Source organism: Stegostoma tigrinum, chromosome 29 (assembly GCF_030684315.1).
Source record: "Stegostoma tigrinum isolate sSteTig4 chromosome 29, sSteTig4.hap1, whole genome shotgun sequence".
Taxonomy (NCBI): domain Eukaryota; kingdom Metazoa; phylum Chordata; class Chondrichthyes; order Orectolobiformes; family Stegostomatidae; genus Stegostoma; species Stegostoma tigrinum.
Genome location: NC_081382.1, coordinates 33,724,901 through 33,742,216, shown reverse-complemented (window position 1 = coordinate 33,742,216; position 17,316 = coordinate 33,724,901). Strand labels below are relative to the sequence as shown.

Sequence of the window (17,316 nt, the reverse complement as noted above, 5' to 3'; positions counted from 1 at the left end):
TGTGCCACCAGTTGCAACTATGTGTTTTTTTAAATTTGCCTTTAAAGCATATGATAAATAAATGAGAGACTCTTCACTGTTAATATCCTACCTGATCAATGAATGTTCTTTTGGGTTCCCTCTGGTGCTGAACATTGTGCCACAAGAGTTTTATTAGCTATCACATGGTGGGATTTCAATAGAACCACTCAAGATTGCAACAGTTCATTTCTTAATAGCATTTTTTTCAACTTACTGCACCACCAAAGCTTGGCAAAATTAGTTGCATTTCAAAATGAAATTTAAATGATTTACTTAACTTCATCTGCACTCAGTTGGAAATGGCTGAGTAAAATTTGTTTATGCCATACATGTGGATTGATAGTAAAAGACTGCTCTCTTTGCCAAAGCATTATTTGCAATCAGGATTAGATTAGATTCTCTACAGTGTGGAAACAGGCAGTTTGGCCCAACAAGTCCACACCCCTGAACACTACGGGCAATTTAACATAGCCGATCCACCTAACCTGCACATCTTTGGACTGTGGGAGGAAACCAGAGCAAACCCACGCAGACACGGGGAGAATGTGCAAACTTCACACAGACAGTCGCCCAAGGCTGGAATCGAACCCGGGTCTGTGGTGCTGAGGCTGCAGTGCTAACCACCGTGCTGCCCCAAATGAGGGTTCACTTTATTTTAATAATAAGAGCTAGGTGCAACCTGAACAGAGCTGCCATTTCTTATGACAACTGAAAGATGACCTAAGAAATTGTATATTTTTCTCAGTTATTTATTTGTAACACATTTGATTTAAAACAAAAAACTTTAGGGATTTATTATGTATTTTTTAAAAGCCAACCAAAATTAGATTGCTTTTGAAGAACATTCCTGACAAATGTGCATGTTTTAGTTTTGCTTTACATATTACTGCATTGAAATTTTCAATGCTGTATTTAAAAATTAAGGCTAGTTTCCAGACTCTAAAGTGTGGTTGTTCTTGTTCCAACTTCACAACAGAAAATAAATAAACTTTATGCAAAGTTTTATACAGAAATAGTAATTTAGAAGTACAGTGGAAAAGTACTATAGTTCAAGTTGATTTATATCAAAGCAGTAAAGTTGGTCTGAACTGAGCTTTTTCTCAGACATACAGTACATTAGTTTTGGACAACAGCATTCAGCTATCCAGTTTGTAAGTAGTATTCATAACTCATCTTTGAGAAAATCACTGACCCTGTTGTACTCAGGTACTTACAGGCCAGTGAGTCAAGGGGAAACAATTTAAGAATGTTGCCATGGACTGAAGGGTTTGAGTTACAGGGAGAGACTGAATACGATGGGGCTTTTTTTTTCTTCCTGCTGGAGCATTGGGGGCTAGAGGGATGACCTCACATTTATAAAATCATGAGGCGGTACAGATAGGGTGAATAGTCAAGGTTCTTCCCCCCCACCAAAACTAGGGTGCCTAGGTTGAACACGAGAGAAGAAAGATTTAAAAGGGACCAGAGGAGTGATTTTTTCATGGAGGTTAGTGCTGGTATGGAACTCACTGCCAGAGGACGTAGTGGAGACAGGTACATTTACAATATATAGAAGGCATCTGGATAGGTATATAGACAGAAAGGATTGAGGGATTAGGGGCCAAATGCAACTAATTCATTTTATGACCTCTGGTGGGTGTGGATGAGTTGAACCAAAGGGTCTGCTTTCATGCTGTATGACTGTTGAGGTTTCATGACCTTATTTAGTATGTGTATTGTATTTGAAGTTTTGCTGCTTATTGATATTTTAAAGACATAAATATTCCATCAAGAATGAAGTACTTAAATAATTCTTAACACTACTTCATTTATTGTAATAACAAAAAAACTATTTTAGAGTGGTCCAGTGACCTGTTTGGCTTCTTCCAGACTGCTTATAGGGAAAACACCACTATGCAGTTCAGATGCAAGTTTATCATTTCTAGAAGTGACATAGATTGATGACCTGTTTCCATACTGTAGACAAACTGGTCTCCGCATTTATGCATCACATCAGCATATTCCGTCAAATGTATCAGTGCTCAAATGGTCTTTAACCTTGATTGCTCTTTTGGTTTAGTTAAATTTCTCGAACGACTATTTCAGGGCTTCCTAATTCTCATGGGAAGTTCCAGCTTGTTCATTGTTGCACTATTAATATCTGATACTTCTCAATAATTTGTCAAGCTTGAGGCGGTCAGTGAAATGACTGCTTTTCAGCTATGCTTGTGAGAGTGAGGCTACAATGAAGGATGAAAATGGTAGAGGTGGATCAACTTTGTAGGCTTTAGGTAATTTGCTGAATGACGTGCTGTTCTACATTTTCTCCCTACCTTTTCCAGTGCCTTTATTGAAGTCTTTGGTGTCAAAACATTTAATGGAAAGGGTTTACATTAAGGAAATTAATTTTTATACATCTCTCTTCCCTACAATGACTTTAGTTGCTTTGAAGCAGCAGATTATCACCTACCTTATTCATCTGATAGGTTGTACTAACTTCAGATGTAAGGAATTTAGTATTCCTATCATTCTACTGATAATTTAAAATCTCATGGGTTGTTAATGTATCTTTTAGTTTGTTTTAACCATCCCATTCGTGGTTTGGGGGTCTTTATTGAATCTTTAGTACAATATATGCATCTTCAGAAAATTCAAAATCAAATGATTTTAGAACATGAAATGCAATAACCAAGTAGGAATCCCATTTGCACTAAATCAAGAACAATTCTATACTTAATAAATAAGTTTCACTGAGTTACTAAAATATTACAAAGTAAACTTGAGCAAGATAGTCAATACTAAACTAGTTCTTTAATGTAAATGATGTGTGCTAAGGAAGTGTCAGTCAAGTTTAATAGTTACAATGTAGCAAAATGTTATGATTATTTACCTGTTTAGGTGGCTTTTGAAAACAGCAAGTCAAAAATCAGTCCAACTGCAATTTAGAATTCTTACAAATTTGGCCACTGCAAAGAATGGCTCTTTTATAGGATTTGATCCTGAATCAGAACAAGGATCTAAATATTTAGCTAACCTCTGTGGCTCCTTCATATTCATGTATTGTGCAATTTTTAATACAGCTTGAGAGAATTCAACTAATATTCAAGACTGTCTTTTTATGCCCAACTATGAGCCTTTGGGAAACTGTAGTTATGGTCTAGCTGAAAATCTGAACCAAATACTTACACAGTTCAACCCTGTGAAAATTAGCTGCAATTGCAGAGTTCTGCCTCTGCACTCTGAAATGAAGAGGCACCAGATTCCTACTGACTTTGTCTCTTTTAATCTGCAGTCTGCTGCATGCATTGTAAACATGAACTTAGCCTTTATTTATATAAAAAAGTTACACATTTGAAATGGCTGCAGGAACATGACATATTAGAATATACAATTAATTACTGAAGCAATGATGAGACCGGCATTAGCAGTGTTCGGGTGTGGCTCTGAGAGAATCCCTGCAAAGTTAGGGCACTTTCACAACTTAAACATTCAGGGTAAAACCTCAAATTTTAATTTCAAGAAATTAGTATGATACCATTTCAGTGAGACGACAACACAATTTCAGTTGAAACACTGCCTGAAGACCCAAAAAGTTTCATTTGAAATTGCATTAATCGACTTAGTTTAATTTAAATGGAACCCACACTCGCATTAAGAAGCCACTTGTTTGTGGACATTGAGACAAACAATTTAAAAATGAAAATAACATTTACTTAATAACCAAAAAATGTTGACAAATAGGTTCCAATGACATATGATTTTTAAGCATAATTACAAAAGTGACCAATTTCTGTGTCAAACCGTAGCAGGTGCAAGTTCCACACCACAAAAATATTATGTAAGGTGCTTCAGTGAGGTCTCTAATGGCCATGTGTAGCAATGCCCTGTACTCCCTTTTATTCAAAACTGAAGAAAAAAATAATCAAAAATGGTTCTTTGAGGTTACTTATTTTAATCTATATACATATAAAATGAAGTATATACACTGATGTATTTACTAAAGTTACTATTTTGGCAACACAAAATGAGCAAAAGTACTATTCAAACTGGTTCCAATATCTGACTGAGTGCAGTTAGATGGATATTTTTGTACAGTTGAGAATGCAGAGTCACCACAATAGTTAACTTCAGATTTAACACAACTTATGTTCTAAGTGCATTGTGCTTACTATTTAGCAAGATGATCTGTATCAATTCCATCTTATTTGTATAATGCACTTCAACTGCGAGATTTCAACCTTTCGATGGAGGTGGTTAAGCTATTGATCACTTCTAAGTCCAGCAATCAACTGATTATTATTTAATTGTAGTTCCAATTTGAATTAAAGAAACCAGGAGCACACCAAGCATCTTGTCAAAGAGACATTACATTCAACTGAAGTTCATAATGTTGGATCATTTGTTTTTGTAAGTTAACATTATGCTCTCAAAAATAACACTTACAGGCTTTAACAACTGTTTTTTTTAAAAAAAGGCTCTTACTGTAAATTTAATTTTTTTTTAAAAGGGCTGATCAATTAAGCATGTTGTTAATTCTACACTGCAATTAATAAAACACCTGATCATAAGCACAATTCACTCAAGACAGGCCAATCTGGATCAGTGAGCTTGAAAGTTGGAAGCCAAGACAGGTAAAAACGAAAATATATTATTTTAGCCACAATGCTAAATTTTACAAATTCAAAAACCTGTGTCTATGCAATGCAAGAACTCAAACAATCACAAATATCTGCAGTTTCTTTAACTCAGCAAACTATAATATAACTTGAACAATTTTCCATAGGAAATACCTTCATCTGACTGGACAGAAGAAATTTTTAAAAATGCAAGTGGAGTTTGTTGCTTGGTAAACACCTACCTCAGCTATCCTTTGAACTCTGCTCAACAGGAGGACATCACTTCCATCAAGGCTACATAACAAAGCATTGTATATTATCTCTTTGGAAAGAAGAAACTGGGAAATCTGGACTTCAAATGTTAATCTGTTCTATTCGTAGGACGGTGAAAATGGCTCCAAAACAGTACCAATAATCCTAGGTACACAGCTCAAAAGTCATGAATCTGGATTAAATACATTCCTAGCCGAGTCAGATTTGCGTCAATGCACCATTTTATACAAGGAACACTAGGTCACCAGCATATCCAAAGATATTAGAGTGGGAGACAGTAGATTGTCCCTTTAAGTTGGAAGTTTGGACTTCCAAAAACATCAGGAGGTGCAATTATGAACCATTGCATTATTTTTATGGGCACACGATCAAAATTATTTCACCTTTCAAACAGTAAATACCATAAAATGACTTTACTGATTAGTGATAATTTAACAGATGTGCAAAGTCTAGCTTAAAATAGTGCATTGGTACAGGTGGGAATTCAAAACAACAGGATTCCAAGATGTAATCATTAGCATGGAGTATTGACAATATAAGGCAAAGTACCTACTTGTCCTATACATTTTTGCGTGGGGGAGGTTGGAATTAGTCTTGGAGCAAATGTTAAGGCCATTTCTGACAGCATCACTGGATGAACAGATATCTTGGCAGAAAGTGGACCAGAAGTTAAGTAATCAGTCTTAAAGTGATAAAATTCCAATGACTGAGGTTAAAAACCTGCGTCATCATACTGGTGTATCAAAGTGATAGATCATTAAACTAAGTTAAACCAGTTTTGTCCTCTATTACCAGGAGACAGATCGGAGGCCTGTGACCAACAATGTTCCATGGGGATCAGGACTGGGTCCACTTTTGTTTATAGAAGTGACAATTTGGATAAGAATGGAGGAAGCAGCATTGGTAAGTTTGTGGATGACACCAAAATTAGTGCTATAGTGGACAGCAAAGGTGGTTATCCAAGATAACAAAGAGATCTTGGTCAATGGGCTGAGGAGTGGCAGATGGAGTTCAATTTGGATAGCTGAGGTATTGCATTTTGGTAAACCAAACAAGGGTAGGACTTGTCCAGTTAATGACAGGGCCCTGGGTATTGTTGCAGAACAGCAACCTAGAAGCTCAGGTACATAACTCTGAAATTTACGTGACAGGTACACAAGGCGGTGAAGGTGTTCAGCATGCTTGCCTTCATTGCTCAGATCTCTGAATTGAGATGGTGAGACATCAGCATCCCGTACAACCTCAATACGGTGAGCGTCTTCTGGGGTACTGCTGAAAGAAAGTATATTAAATTGGACAGAGTTCAGAAGTTTTACCAGGATGTTTCTGGGAGTGGAGGGTGTGTGTTATAAAAATAGGCTAGGGCTATTTTCACTGGAGTGCAAGAGGTTGAGGGGTGACCTTACAGTGGTTTAAGAGATCAGGAGGGGCACAGATAGAGTGAATGGCAGGAGCCTTTTCTCTAGGATGGGAGAGTTCAAAACCAGGCATATTTTAAAGGGAGAGGAGAAAGTTTTTTTAAAAAAGGACACAAGGGGAAGGTTTTTTTTGAAAAAAAAAGTGGTTGGTCTGTGGAATGAAGTGAGGAAGTGGTGGATGCGGATAGTTAATGTTTAAAAAATATTTGCACACAAATAGAAAATGTTTGGAGGGATTGGCTTAATATCGGATTTTAGTCAATGTGGACTATTTGGACCAGAAGGTCTGTTTCCACACTTTATGACTCTAACTGTGTTAGATGCGATCATGACCAGGTGTTGAATATCATGAATGAACTACAATTGTTGGCAGATAGTTTGTTCAGGCCATGACGTAAACTGATATGAGCAAGACCAATATTATGAAAATTTCTAGCTATGCAGGTGAAAGTGAGTAGCTTAAATTTTTTTAAAAAGTTCTTTCATGGAATGAAAGCATCACTGGCATTTGTCACCCATTGCTCATACCCTCAAATTAGGTCAAGAATACAAGCTAAATACGGAGAATGCAAAATGATAGCAGCTTCCATGTCTAGCATCTAAGATTCAAGGGGAAAACTGATACCTAACAAAGTACTATTGAAACTACTGAGAAAAGATCTGAGGAAAAAGGAAGCAATATGATTAAGAGGAAGCAACTGAAGACTGGGAAATTAAAAGATCAAAAGCGGAATAGAAGTGTTTTAGAGAAGCAAGAAGAGCATCTTAACTTTTCTGAAAAAGGCCACAAAGGATATTGACACACAGAATGGGTGATGATTAAATGTATGGTGTAAATTGACAGACAATACCCTAACATCACATTTTAATTTGAAGTACAGTTTCTAACTCACATCAGACATTTGGAGATTGGTTGCAAATCTGGTTACTACAGCTACTAATTTTCATGGCTGCAGATAGATCAATCTCAGAACTTCACTTTCACTGACAAACACAATTGAGAATTAGAATTTCAATAGAAAGCCCCAGAAACCCAAAACGTCTGTTTCTGCTCGTCTGGGATTAAAACTTTTTCCAAATTGAGGGCACTTAGCAGATCTAAAAGTAAGGTGAATACATCCAATTTTAAAAAAGTGTCCAAAAGTCTTATTTTGATCACCTATAACAAACTTTAAAACAATATAAAGTTATTGCTGCCAGCTCAGCAGATGGAGGCTAAAATATGGGGCATATTCACAGTTCTCAAGTGTTAAGAGTTTCTTTGTTTTAATAACCAATGGATAATGTGCCTCTTATCTGATAATCCAGTCCAGGCACACTAAGTGGATATTTAGTATACACAGTAGTTATCTTAACCAACTGCTTTCTGAGCTATTAGTAATTTGTTTTTTTGACACAATCAGCTTGCCATCATTTTGTAAAGAAACCAATTCTGAAACTAAACCCACTCTAAACCAAGATCAAGCTTGCTTAATCAGTTCATTTCTGCATGTTATAGTTCACCAAGTCGAGCGAAAGAAACCTTTTGGGCATGCATTAGAAGTGATATTCCTTTTCATTTAAAACAAAGTGGGCAGAAAAATGGACAGAAATTCTATTACATTGCTCTATGGTTGTGTCACGACATTAAAACATCATCTTCACACTTTCACAATTCTGAACAGGTTAATGGGCATATAAAAAAAACAAAAGAACTGCAGATGCTGTAAATCAGGAACAAAAAACAGAAGTTGCTGCAAAAACTCAGCAGGCCTGGAAGCATCTGCCAAGAAAAATCAGTTATCGTTTCTGGTCCGGTTCTGAGGAAGGGTCAGACTGGAAACGTTCACCCTGACTCTTCTTCAGAGATGCTGCCAAACCTGAAGTTATTGGGCACAATGTGCTCGTACAAATCAAGCTACTACTCCATGTCCTCACTACCAGGTAGGTATCACAAGTCCTGCATGCATCTAAAGTTAAAATCGGCAGCACAACAAATGGAGACCAGAACTTAAGAACGTGAAGTTGAGAGACTGGATTTAACCACTTTTCCAGGTCAGTGTTCATGTTAAAACAGTTCTTCCTGTACTAAATTCAATAATTTCATCATTCATAACTCGACTACGTTATGCTACATTTGAAATTTCTCAAACAATGCACTCGGATGACATGATAGTTTAAATTAAACTTGCTGTTGTAAAACAGGGTCACTTACAACACTCACTTAATTCACTCATCAAATGTGCCCTTAGTTTCTTTCATCCTGGCACTTGAGCCATCTACTGGAGAACAGGGACTGTGGTGAAAAGTGCTGAAATATAATTTTGAGAATCTGCATTAAAACAGTCCCGGTGAGAAAACCAAGAATGTTAATTTTTGACATTAATACATTTCAGGGCATCCACAGATCTTTGTCAACTATAAAGTGTTTCCTCACTATACTAAGTCCATGCTGGTGAAAGGGTTAAAAGTAATACTGCTAACTTCTTAAACCTATAATCATAATTTAGAGTCAACATGGCGACACCAAAAATAACCATTACGAATTTCAGCACATACAGATTTGTTATTACCTGAACTAATGCGTTATATCTTTAGGGAGGAATTTCAGGTCAAACAAATTATTGTTGCCAACTTATCAAAATGGTATCAGATTCCCTTTCTAGATGTGCAGACCTGGGCAATATTAATAACCTGAAAGTGTGCCTAAAAAACCTAAAGCAGCAAGGGCACCACTCTACCCAGCAGCATCCATCTTTCACAAGTTAATATGAAGACCTGGCATACACAGGTGAATTCACTGACTACTTTGATGGGTTGAAAAGTCAAACTCAGCACACAACCCATTGCTTTGAAAAGTTAATTTGTCAGCTATGTACAGAAACCTCCAGTTTCAACTTCAGAACATTCTCCCATTACTGAAAATGATCGACTGCAGCTTAATTAACAGTAAACAAAAGACAATCCTTTTGAAAAACATCTCTGCTTAACATTTTAAAATTCCATAATGCAGAGTCCATGCACAAAATGTACAACCATTTATGTTAACGCCTTATGAGAAGTCTGCTAATTGACGACGTTGAACAATGGTTAACAGCATCCCAGTCCTTTCAGTACCAGCCTGGCTAAAACACTTCTTTCAGTCTCTTATGTACAGTTAGTTTTTTTTTCCATCAAAACCTCAATTACTGGCATCCAGTATAACACATGCAAAATAAAAAACCCAACACAGCACATCAAATTAGCATTCTGGTATTTACAGTCTTTCTCCTACAGTACAGAATATTATTTTAAGGTTTCCTGTGCAATTGTTAGTACCACTATGAACAGAAGTCCACAACCAGTAAGTGAACTGTCGTACCTTTGTACTGAGCAACGTTAAACAGACTCCAAAGCAGAGTCTATCTGCAGGCCACATTTGACCATTTAAAGTGAGCTGTATGGATGGGTCCACCATTGGACGCTCGAAATCAGCTTGGCACGGGTGGTAGGAAAGGAAACTGAATGCAGGCAATGGCAAAATCTGGGACATTTCCCTAGTGTGATGCCACCTGTTTTACAGTCTTGTTTAAAAACAAACCTCCGAAGGTGAAGCACGAATTGACTTCTGCAGCTCAGGTAAATAAAGCAAGTAATTTAAAGGGGTTCATTAGCTGCCATCTAAGGTTTTGTTTTCACTGCTGAAATCTAAGTTTTCTCTTCACGCTCAGTTTTCCGTCTCTGAATGTTGCGTGGTTTGATTTTTAACGACAGTTCCCACAGTGCTTCCTCTGCTAGGTGGTCGCTGAAGTCATTGAAGAATATAACAATATCATCAATGCGCTTTAGTTCATAATGACTGAAAAGAAAAAGTAACCGACGTTATCTTCAGAGTCTTAATTATGTTACGTTTTGAGGGACAGGGCAAATGGAGATTGAAAGACTGACATTAAAAACTCATGCCTTTCTGAAGGTACCCCATAAATCGAGAATTAACATGTGGGCCTATTCATGACATACAGTACACAGATTTTTCTCTAAAGCAGGAACCTTGGCAATCACAAAATAAAACATCAATTTTCCCATAGGTAGAATACAAGTTATATTAGCCTATGCAATCAATTAAAATTTCAATTTGACAGAGAACTTGGAGAGAGTGTTTTGTTGGCCTCTCAGGAATCAAAAGCATTCAGCTAGTATAAAAATGAAAGAAAGCACAACAGTGCCAAAAGTGGATCTAAACCAGCAATGGCGGTGTAGCATTTAGCATGGACCCACAATGACTAGTTTTCTTCATATTCATTATCTCTTCAGAGCGAAGCTGCATGTTTTTGGGCTTCATGAATACTTACACTTGCTGGAAGCGTCGCATACTATCCAAGATATTAAATTGTTGCCACCGTTTAGAAAAATTGATTTTTCCATCAATTAGGTCTGGGTTGCCAAGATGCACAAAGGTCAGGTCCTGTAGAATGAGGCCCCTATAACAACAAGAGTAAAGATCCAAAACGTTTTTGGCAAACTATATTCACGAGTGTGGCTGTGGGCTAGAAGAAACTGAATATTAATCAATTCCTGATAGAGCTTACAATACATTTGCATTCAGCAGTGCATACTAAACTTAAACAATGAAGTATAAAGGTAAATAACAACAGGTGGTGATCATAAGAACAGCAGTTACTGGAGTCAGAGACAATTTTTTGGAGCTAGAGGAACACAGCAGGCCAGGCAGCAGAGGAACAGGAAAGTTGACGTTTTGGGTCAGGGCCCGTCTTCGGAAATGGGCAGGGGGAAGGGAGCTGGGAGATCGAGAGATGAGGGGTGGGGCTGGGTAAAGGTACATGACATAACCTGTCCATCGTCTCTCGCACCAAGCTGCCCCACCCATCCCAGTGACCAATCACCATCCCACTTACCTTACCCAGCCTGACCCCTCCTATTTATCTCCCAGCTCCCTTCCACCTGCCCACTCTGAAGAAGGATCCCGACCCGAAACATCAATTTTCCTGCTCCTCTAAATGTTGTCTGGCCTGATGTGATCCTCCAGTTCCAGTGATGTTAACAACAGTTAGTTGCTGTTCTTACTTTCGATTCACACTCTAGATTTGAGCTCATAATTTATTTGCCTCCACTAGGGAATGGAATAAAGCCAATGCAACTAACCATATGATTAATAGTTAGCACTGACCATTCAGAAAGCTGTAGAGTTAGACACATATTTATAGACCAAACCGCATACAGTACTCCAAGTGTGGCCTCCCAAGGCCCTGTACAATTGCAGCAAGACATCCTTGCTCTTGTACTCAAATCTCTCAACACTAAGACCAATATTCCATTTGCCTTATTCACCACCTGCAGGCTTACTTGCAGTAACTGGTGTACAAACTGACCCAGGTCCTGTTGCACCTCCTCCTTTATCAATCTAAATTGCCATTCAGAAAAGAATCTGCCTTCCTGTTTTTTGCTCTCAAAGTGGATAACCTCACATTTATCCACATTATACTTCATCAGGCATCCTTTTGCCCACTCTTTTAGAATCACAGAATCCCTACACCAAGGAAGAACATGCCCTTCAACCCAACAAATCCATATCGACCCTCAAAGTATCCCACCCAGATCCTTATGGGCAATTTAGCACGGCCAATTCACCTAGCCTGCACATTTTTGGATTGTGGGAGGAACCCGGAGCACCCAGAGGAAACCCATGAACAAACTCCAAAAGACTGTCGCCCATGGGTGAAATTGAACTCAAGTCCCTGGTGCTGTGAGGCAGCAGTGCTAGCCACTGAGCCACGGTGCCGCCCTAAACAAGTCTACACTGAGCCTCTGAAGAGCATTTCATCCACTGTACCAGCCTATTCCTGCAACCCCATGTTTCCCATGGTTAATCCAGATAGCCTATGCGCCCGTGTCACACTGTGGGCAATTTAGCATAGCAAGCTATGTAACCTGTGCATCTCACATCATTGAGCTGCAGGAGGAACACGGAGCAAGCACAGGGAGAATGTTCAAACTCCACACTTGCAGTTGCCCAAGGGTGAAATCCAAGCTGGGTTGCCTGGCGTTACAAGGTAAAACATGGCAATCACTGAGCCAGTGGCGCTGTCAAACACTAACAGCATTTCAGGACAGAATTCAACACACCCCAGTCGGGACTTGAACCCGCAATCTCTGGCTTAGGAGGACAGTGCCTTATCCATTTGGGCCTTGGGGCCAGGCACTTGCTTAGTCATACAGCGACATCTCTGCATCCTCCTTACAATTCACCCTCCCATCCAGCTTTACGGTCGGCAAACTCGGAGATATTATATTTAGTTCCCTCACCTAAATCATGAAGCTTCAATTCTGAAAAAGGACTTGTTTGTTGCTAATCTTGGTTTCCTGTCTGCCATCCGGTTCTCCATCTTCCATCTTCAGTACACTACCTCCAAACCTATTAACCTCGATGTTACATGCTGATCTTTTCTGGGGGACCTCATTGAAAGCCTTCTGAAAGTCCAAGTAAACCACAAACACTGGCTCTCCCTTACCAATGTAATTACAGTCATATAACATGGAAACTGCCCCTTTGGTCCAACTTGCTTATGCCGACTAGATTTTACAAATTTAGTAGATTTGTCAAACACTATTTCCATTTCACAAATTCATGCTAAATCTGTTTAGACATGGTTAGGATTCAGACAACACCAAGTTTATTTGGAATCACAACCTTTCAGACTGTTGTCCTTTTGTCAGGTGAAGTGAAGAGAAGCACACTGGCATAGAATTTATGGGCAGAGAGATCAAACGATTGGATAAATGGAGAGAGTGGAGTGTTGACAGACCGATAATAGGTCTCTATTGTTGATCAACAGCGTCAGATGGTATAAGTAAAGCTGAGTAACAAGTGTAGAATAGCCTATAATTCAATTAAATGAGGCAGAGTGTTAATTACAAAAAAAGAAAAGGAAAGTAGTGCTGGGGACAAATCAAATGACTGGAATAACATAATAGATTTAAGAGTGGCATACTGAGGGTCTAATCAAAGTAGCAAGCAATCCAAGACTGTACAAACTAATTAAGGTAGAGAGATTGTAAGTTATTAAGGTCATGATGTCAAAGCAGGACAGTAAGGAAGATTTTACAGAACAGCATGGTGGTGTCAAATGTCATGCAACATGGACCCAAGATCACGGGTGAGGCCATCTTCACGTGTACCGAACCTGGCTATCAGTTTGGGCTCAGTGATTCTGAGTTGTTGTGTATCATGAAGGCTGTCATGCAGGATGCTTACCTGACTATCAGAAGCAGAATGCCCTAACTGCTCTAGCTTAACCAACTGGTAGGGAACATTCCTGTCTGTTAATTGTTGCACTCTGTCCATTCATCTGTTGTCGTAGCGTCTGCATAGTCTTGCCAATATACCATGCCTTGGGGCATCCTCGCCTGCAGTGTATCAGATATAGAACGTTGGCTGAGTCGCATACCAGGTACATGGTGGGTGGTGTTTCATGTGTGATCTTAGTATCCATGTCGACGATCTGGCAGGTCCTGCAGTAGCTGCCGTAGTAGAGTTGTGTGGTGTTGTGGTTGATGCTGACCTGAAGTCTGGGTAGTTTGCTGTCAATGAAGGTCTGTTTAAGGTTTGGTGGTGGTTTGAAGGCAAGTAGAGGCATAGGGATGATTTTGAGAGATGCTTTTCATCATTAATGACACATTGAAGACTGCAAAGAACATGGCGTAGTTTCTCCGTTCCAATGAAGTACTCGCCGACAAAGAATACTCTATCGGTCATATCCTGTGCCTGTCTTCTGAGGAGGTCGTTAACAGTTTTTTGCAGTGGCACGTCGGAACTTGCGATCAATGAGTTGCCTAAACATGTCAGCCTTTTCTAAATGCTTTGCTATTAAATCTTTTATTGTGGATTCTAGCATTTTTCCCAAAACCAATGTCAGACAAACCTGGCCAAGTCCCTGTTTTCTCTCTACTTCCTTTTTCAAATAATGGAATTCATCCTCTATTCCTTAGGAACTGCTCTGCAGTCCACAGAATCTTGAAAGACGACCACCAACGCATTCACTATTTCCAGGGTCACTATCTTAGTGCTCTGGGATATAGATTATTGGGCCTGGGAATTTAAAAATCGGCCTTTAATCCCATCAATTTCCAACATCATTTCCTACTAACAGTGCCTCACTCTAGACGCTGCACTCCACAACAACTTTGGGACATTTGTGCCCTCCTTTGTGAAGGCGGAACCAAAATGTATTGTTCCACTGTTTGACCATCTCTTTGTCCCCATTGTAAATTCACTTGTTTTTGAATGCAAAGGACCTGCATTTGTCTTAACTAATCTTTTTCTCTAAAGCTTTTACATTGTTCCTCACAAGCTTAAACTCATACTCTATCTTCCCCCCCACTTAATCAATTATTTTGTCCTCTGCTGAAATCTAAACTGCGCCCAATCCTCAAGCCCGTTGCCCTGTTGACCAATTTGTACGCTCCTTCCTTGAATATAATGCTATCCCTAATTTCATTTGTTAGCCATAGTTGTGCCACCTTTCCCATTTGAGTTGTGGGTCAGGTAAAATGAAGTATAAATTTCAAGTTAAACAGGGATGGAGGGCAAAAAATGACAACAGGCAGAGCAATGCAGACTTTGCACAATGCAGACTGAATAGACACATATAATAATAAATGTAAATATGAACAAATACCTAAGACAATTTGAATTGAAAATATGGTCAATGTAAACTTCAAACACTGATTAAAATCCTCCTGCTGGAAGTGGTGCAGTTTCCTTATAGATTTAGGCACAGAAACATGATGTACATGAGCAACAATTTACACCATTAAAGCGATAAAATATCAAATATTTGGTCAAAGAATTTTTACAGAGCGTACTGAAGGAGAACAAGATGGAGAATCCAAAACCTGTAGGGAGTGTATTCCAGAGGCTAAGGCTTGAGCCAGCCACCAATGGTGAAGTGATTAAAATCAGGTGCCCAAGACACTAGAACTTGAGCAGCGCAGTTATCTCAGGTGGAAATGAAGGAGAGTATTTAAATTAAGACATTGCTTGACTGGGAGCTGCTATTAGTCAGTGAGCAGAGGTAAAATAAGGGAATAAGACATCTGGGTAGCAGAATTTTGAATAACCTCAAGCTCAAGGCAGTAGACATGCAAGACCAGTCAGGAGTGCATTGGAATAGTTGAGTCTAGAGGTAATGTACGCACAAAGAATAGTTTCAGCAAACATGCCGCATGGAGGATAAAGTCATGTAGGTAGAAATGGACAGTTATGACAGAATGATTAGGATGTCAGATCATTTTGAATTCATTGAAGCACAACCTTGGTGTCTCCTATCTCAAGAGTGGCACACTCAAGTGGTTTGCAGAGAGACAAATGGAGTCTAGTTAAACAAAATTTGGAACCATGTGTCACGAAAACAAAGGCTTCAGTCTTCCCAATGTTTAACTGGAGAAAATTTCTACTCATAGTACTGAATACTGGTTAAGCAATTTGATAAATTAGCAACTGTGGCTGTCCTATGATGATATGCTCTCTCACAGTAATGGCATGTTGTATTATTAAATGATACAAACTATTATTTTACAAGATGGTGGTACTTCTGTTTCAGGTGGTCAGGGGTTCAGATCTTACATACAAAACAGAAGTAGTTGACAGTTTGGCTCCTTCAGCTTGCTTTGCCATTCAAATCAGACAATAGCTAATACACATTTGTATTTTGAATTGCACATTCCCATCTACTTGTGCTAATGTTAACCCCTAAACCACAGCTTTTATTCTTCATACTAACACTTGGCGTGGCACCTTAATTCCTTCTGGAAATCCCGATTTATCATGTCTACAGGCTCCCCTTTTTCCATGGCACAAATTACTCGTTCAAAGAGCTCCAGTACATTGATTAAACATGATATCCCTTTCACAAAACTATGGTGACTCTTCTCAATTACATTAAGATTTTTTAAGTGCACGACTATGTTCTCAATTCAAACAAATTCCCTACAGCAGACAGCGAGAGTTTTCTGCCTCCATGCTTTCTTGAATAGAAGGACTTGAGCATGTAATCTGTTATTTCTAAAGTATAGTACTCCAAAAGGCAACATCTTTCAGATGAGATATTAACTTTGAATAATAGAATGGGATATTCTAAGAACATCTGGATGGAGGAAGTGGCTATTACCGGCCTTTCAGCTCAGGTCATGTCAGCATGAGCAAATATAGCAGGAAATATTGAGCAATGGCCTGCTAGCCACCATCACAAGTGCCATTGTCTGGATATTCATCATCTATCTTTGGTAAGTGACAATGAACACTATGTACAATAAAAGTACACTTGTGGGATGGTAAATAGAATGAGAGAAGCAAACATGACTTCCTTCAGGAATAAGCAGAGCACACAATTATATCTCTCTCTCACACACACTCATGCCCCCAAGAAGTTTCGCCCCACAGAGTTTCTGACTGGTCAGCACTACATTGAATTATCAGGCTCATGTTCAGCACTAAAGCATCAGCTGCTTGAATGAAGTACAGCAAACTTTTTATTAACCAGCACCTATGGGACCAGGGAGTTGATCAAATATTCCGCATAATCAAGAGGTGCATATAACCACAGGAAACCCTGAAAGAGCATAGGTTTGAGACATTAACATCCCTGAAAAAAAATCTATATAAAAACATTGACGCACCTCCTAAAATCAATGTAAAAACACCAAGTGATAGAAACAATGCAAGGGGTACACACATCATTGTTACTCTTTATTTGTAGCACAAATACTCAGACATCATGGTATTTGATCAGTTTTTTGCCAGTTGATCAAGAGTGCTGGTCAAGACAAAGTTTGCTATAATAAAGTTAATATTTTGGCCTACACTCCTTTCCTCCTTTGTGCTTTTTCCCGAAACAGCATTCCCCGAAACTTTTTTTTTTGAGTTATTATAGGTCAAATTTTGAAGAATCCAGACTCATTGTGGGTGACAGCTTGTTAAAGTTAAAAACTAAGTCCACAGTCATCCTTCAACATACAACTTGTTCTAATACTCA

General features: G+C 38.8%; 1 protein-coding gene across 1 annotated transcript in view; it reads right to left on the bottom strand.

Annotated features, from left to right (window-relative positions):
- Positions 1-3,252: 3,252 nt before the first annotated feature.
- The window catches only part of rapgef1a (Rap guanine nucleotide exchange factor (GEF) 1a), a 202,547-nt gene continuing 188,483 nt past the window's right edge, over positions 3,253-17,316 (bottom strand). The window contains exons 26-27 of the mRNA XM_059638379.1: positions 10,618-10,746; positions 3,253-10,124 (exon numbers count right to left, since the gene is read on the bottom strand). Of these exons, the coding sequence (XP_059494362.1) occupies positions 9,974-10,124; positions 10,618-10,746 (280 nt within the window). The 3' untranslated portion in view covers positions 3,253-9,973. The remainder of the gene's footprint in view (positions 10,125-10,617; positions 10,747-17,316) is intronic.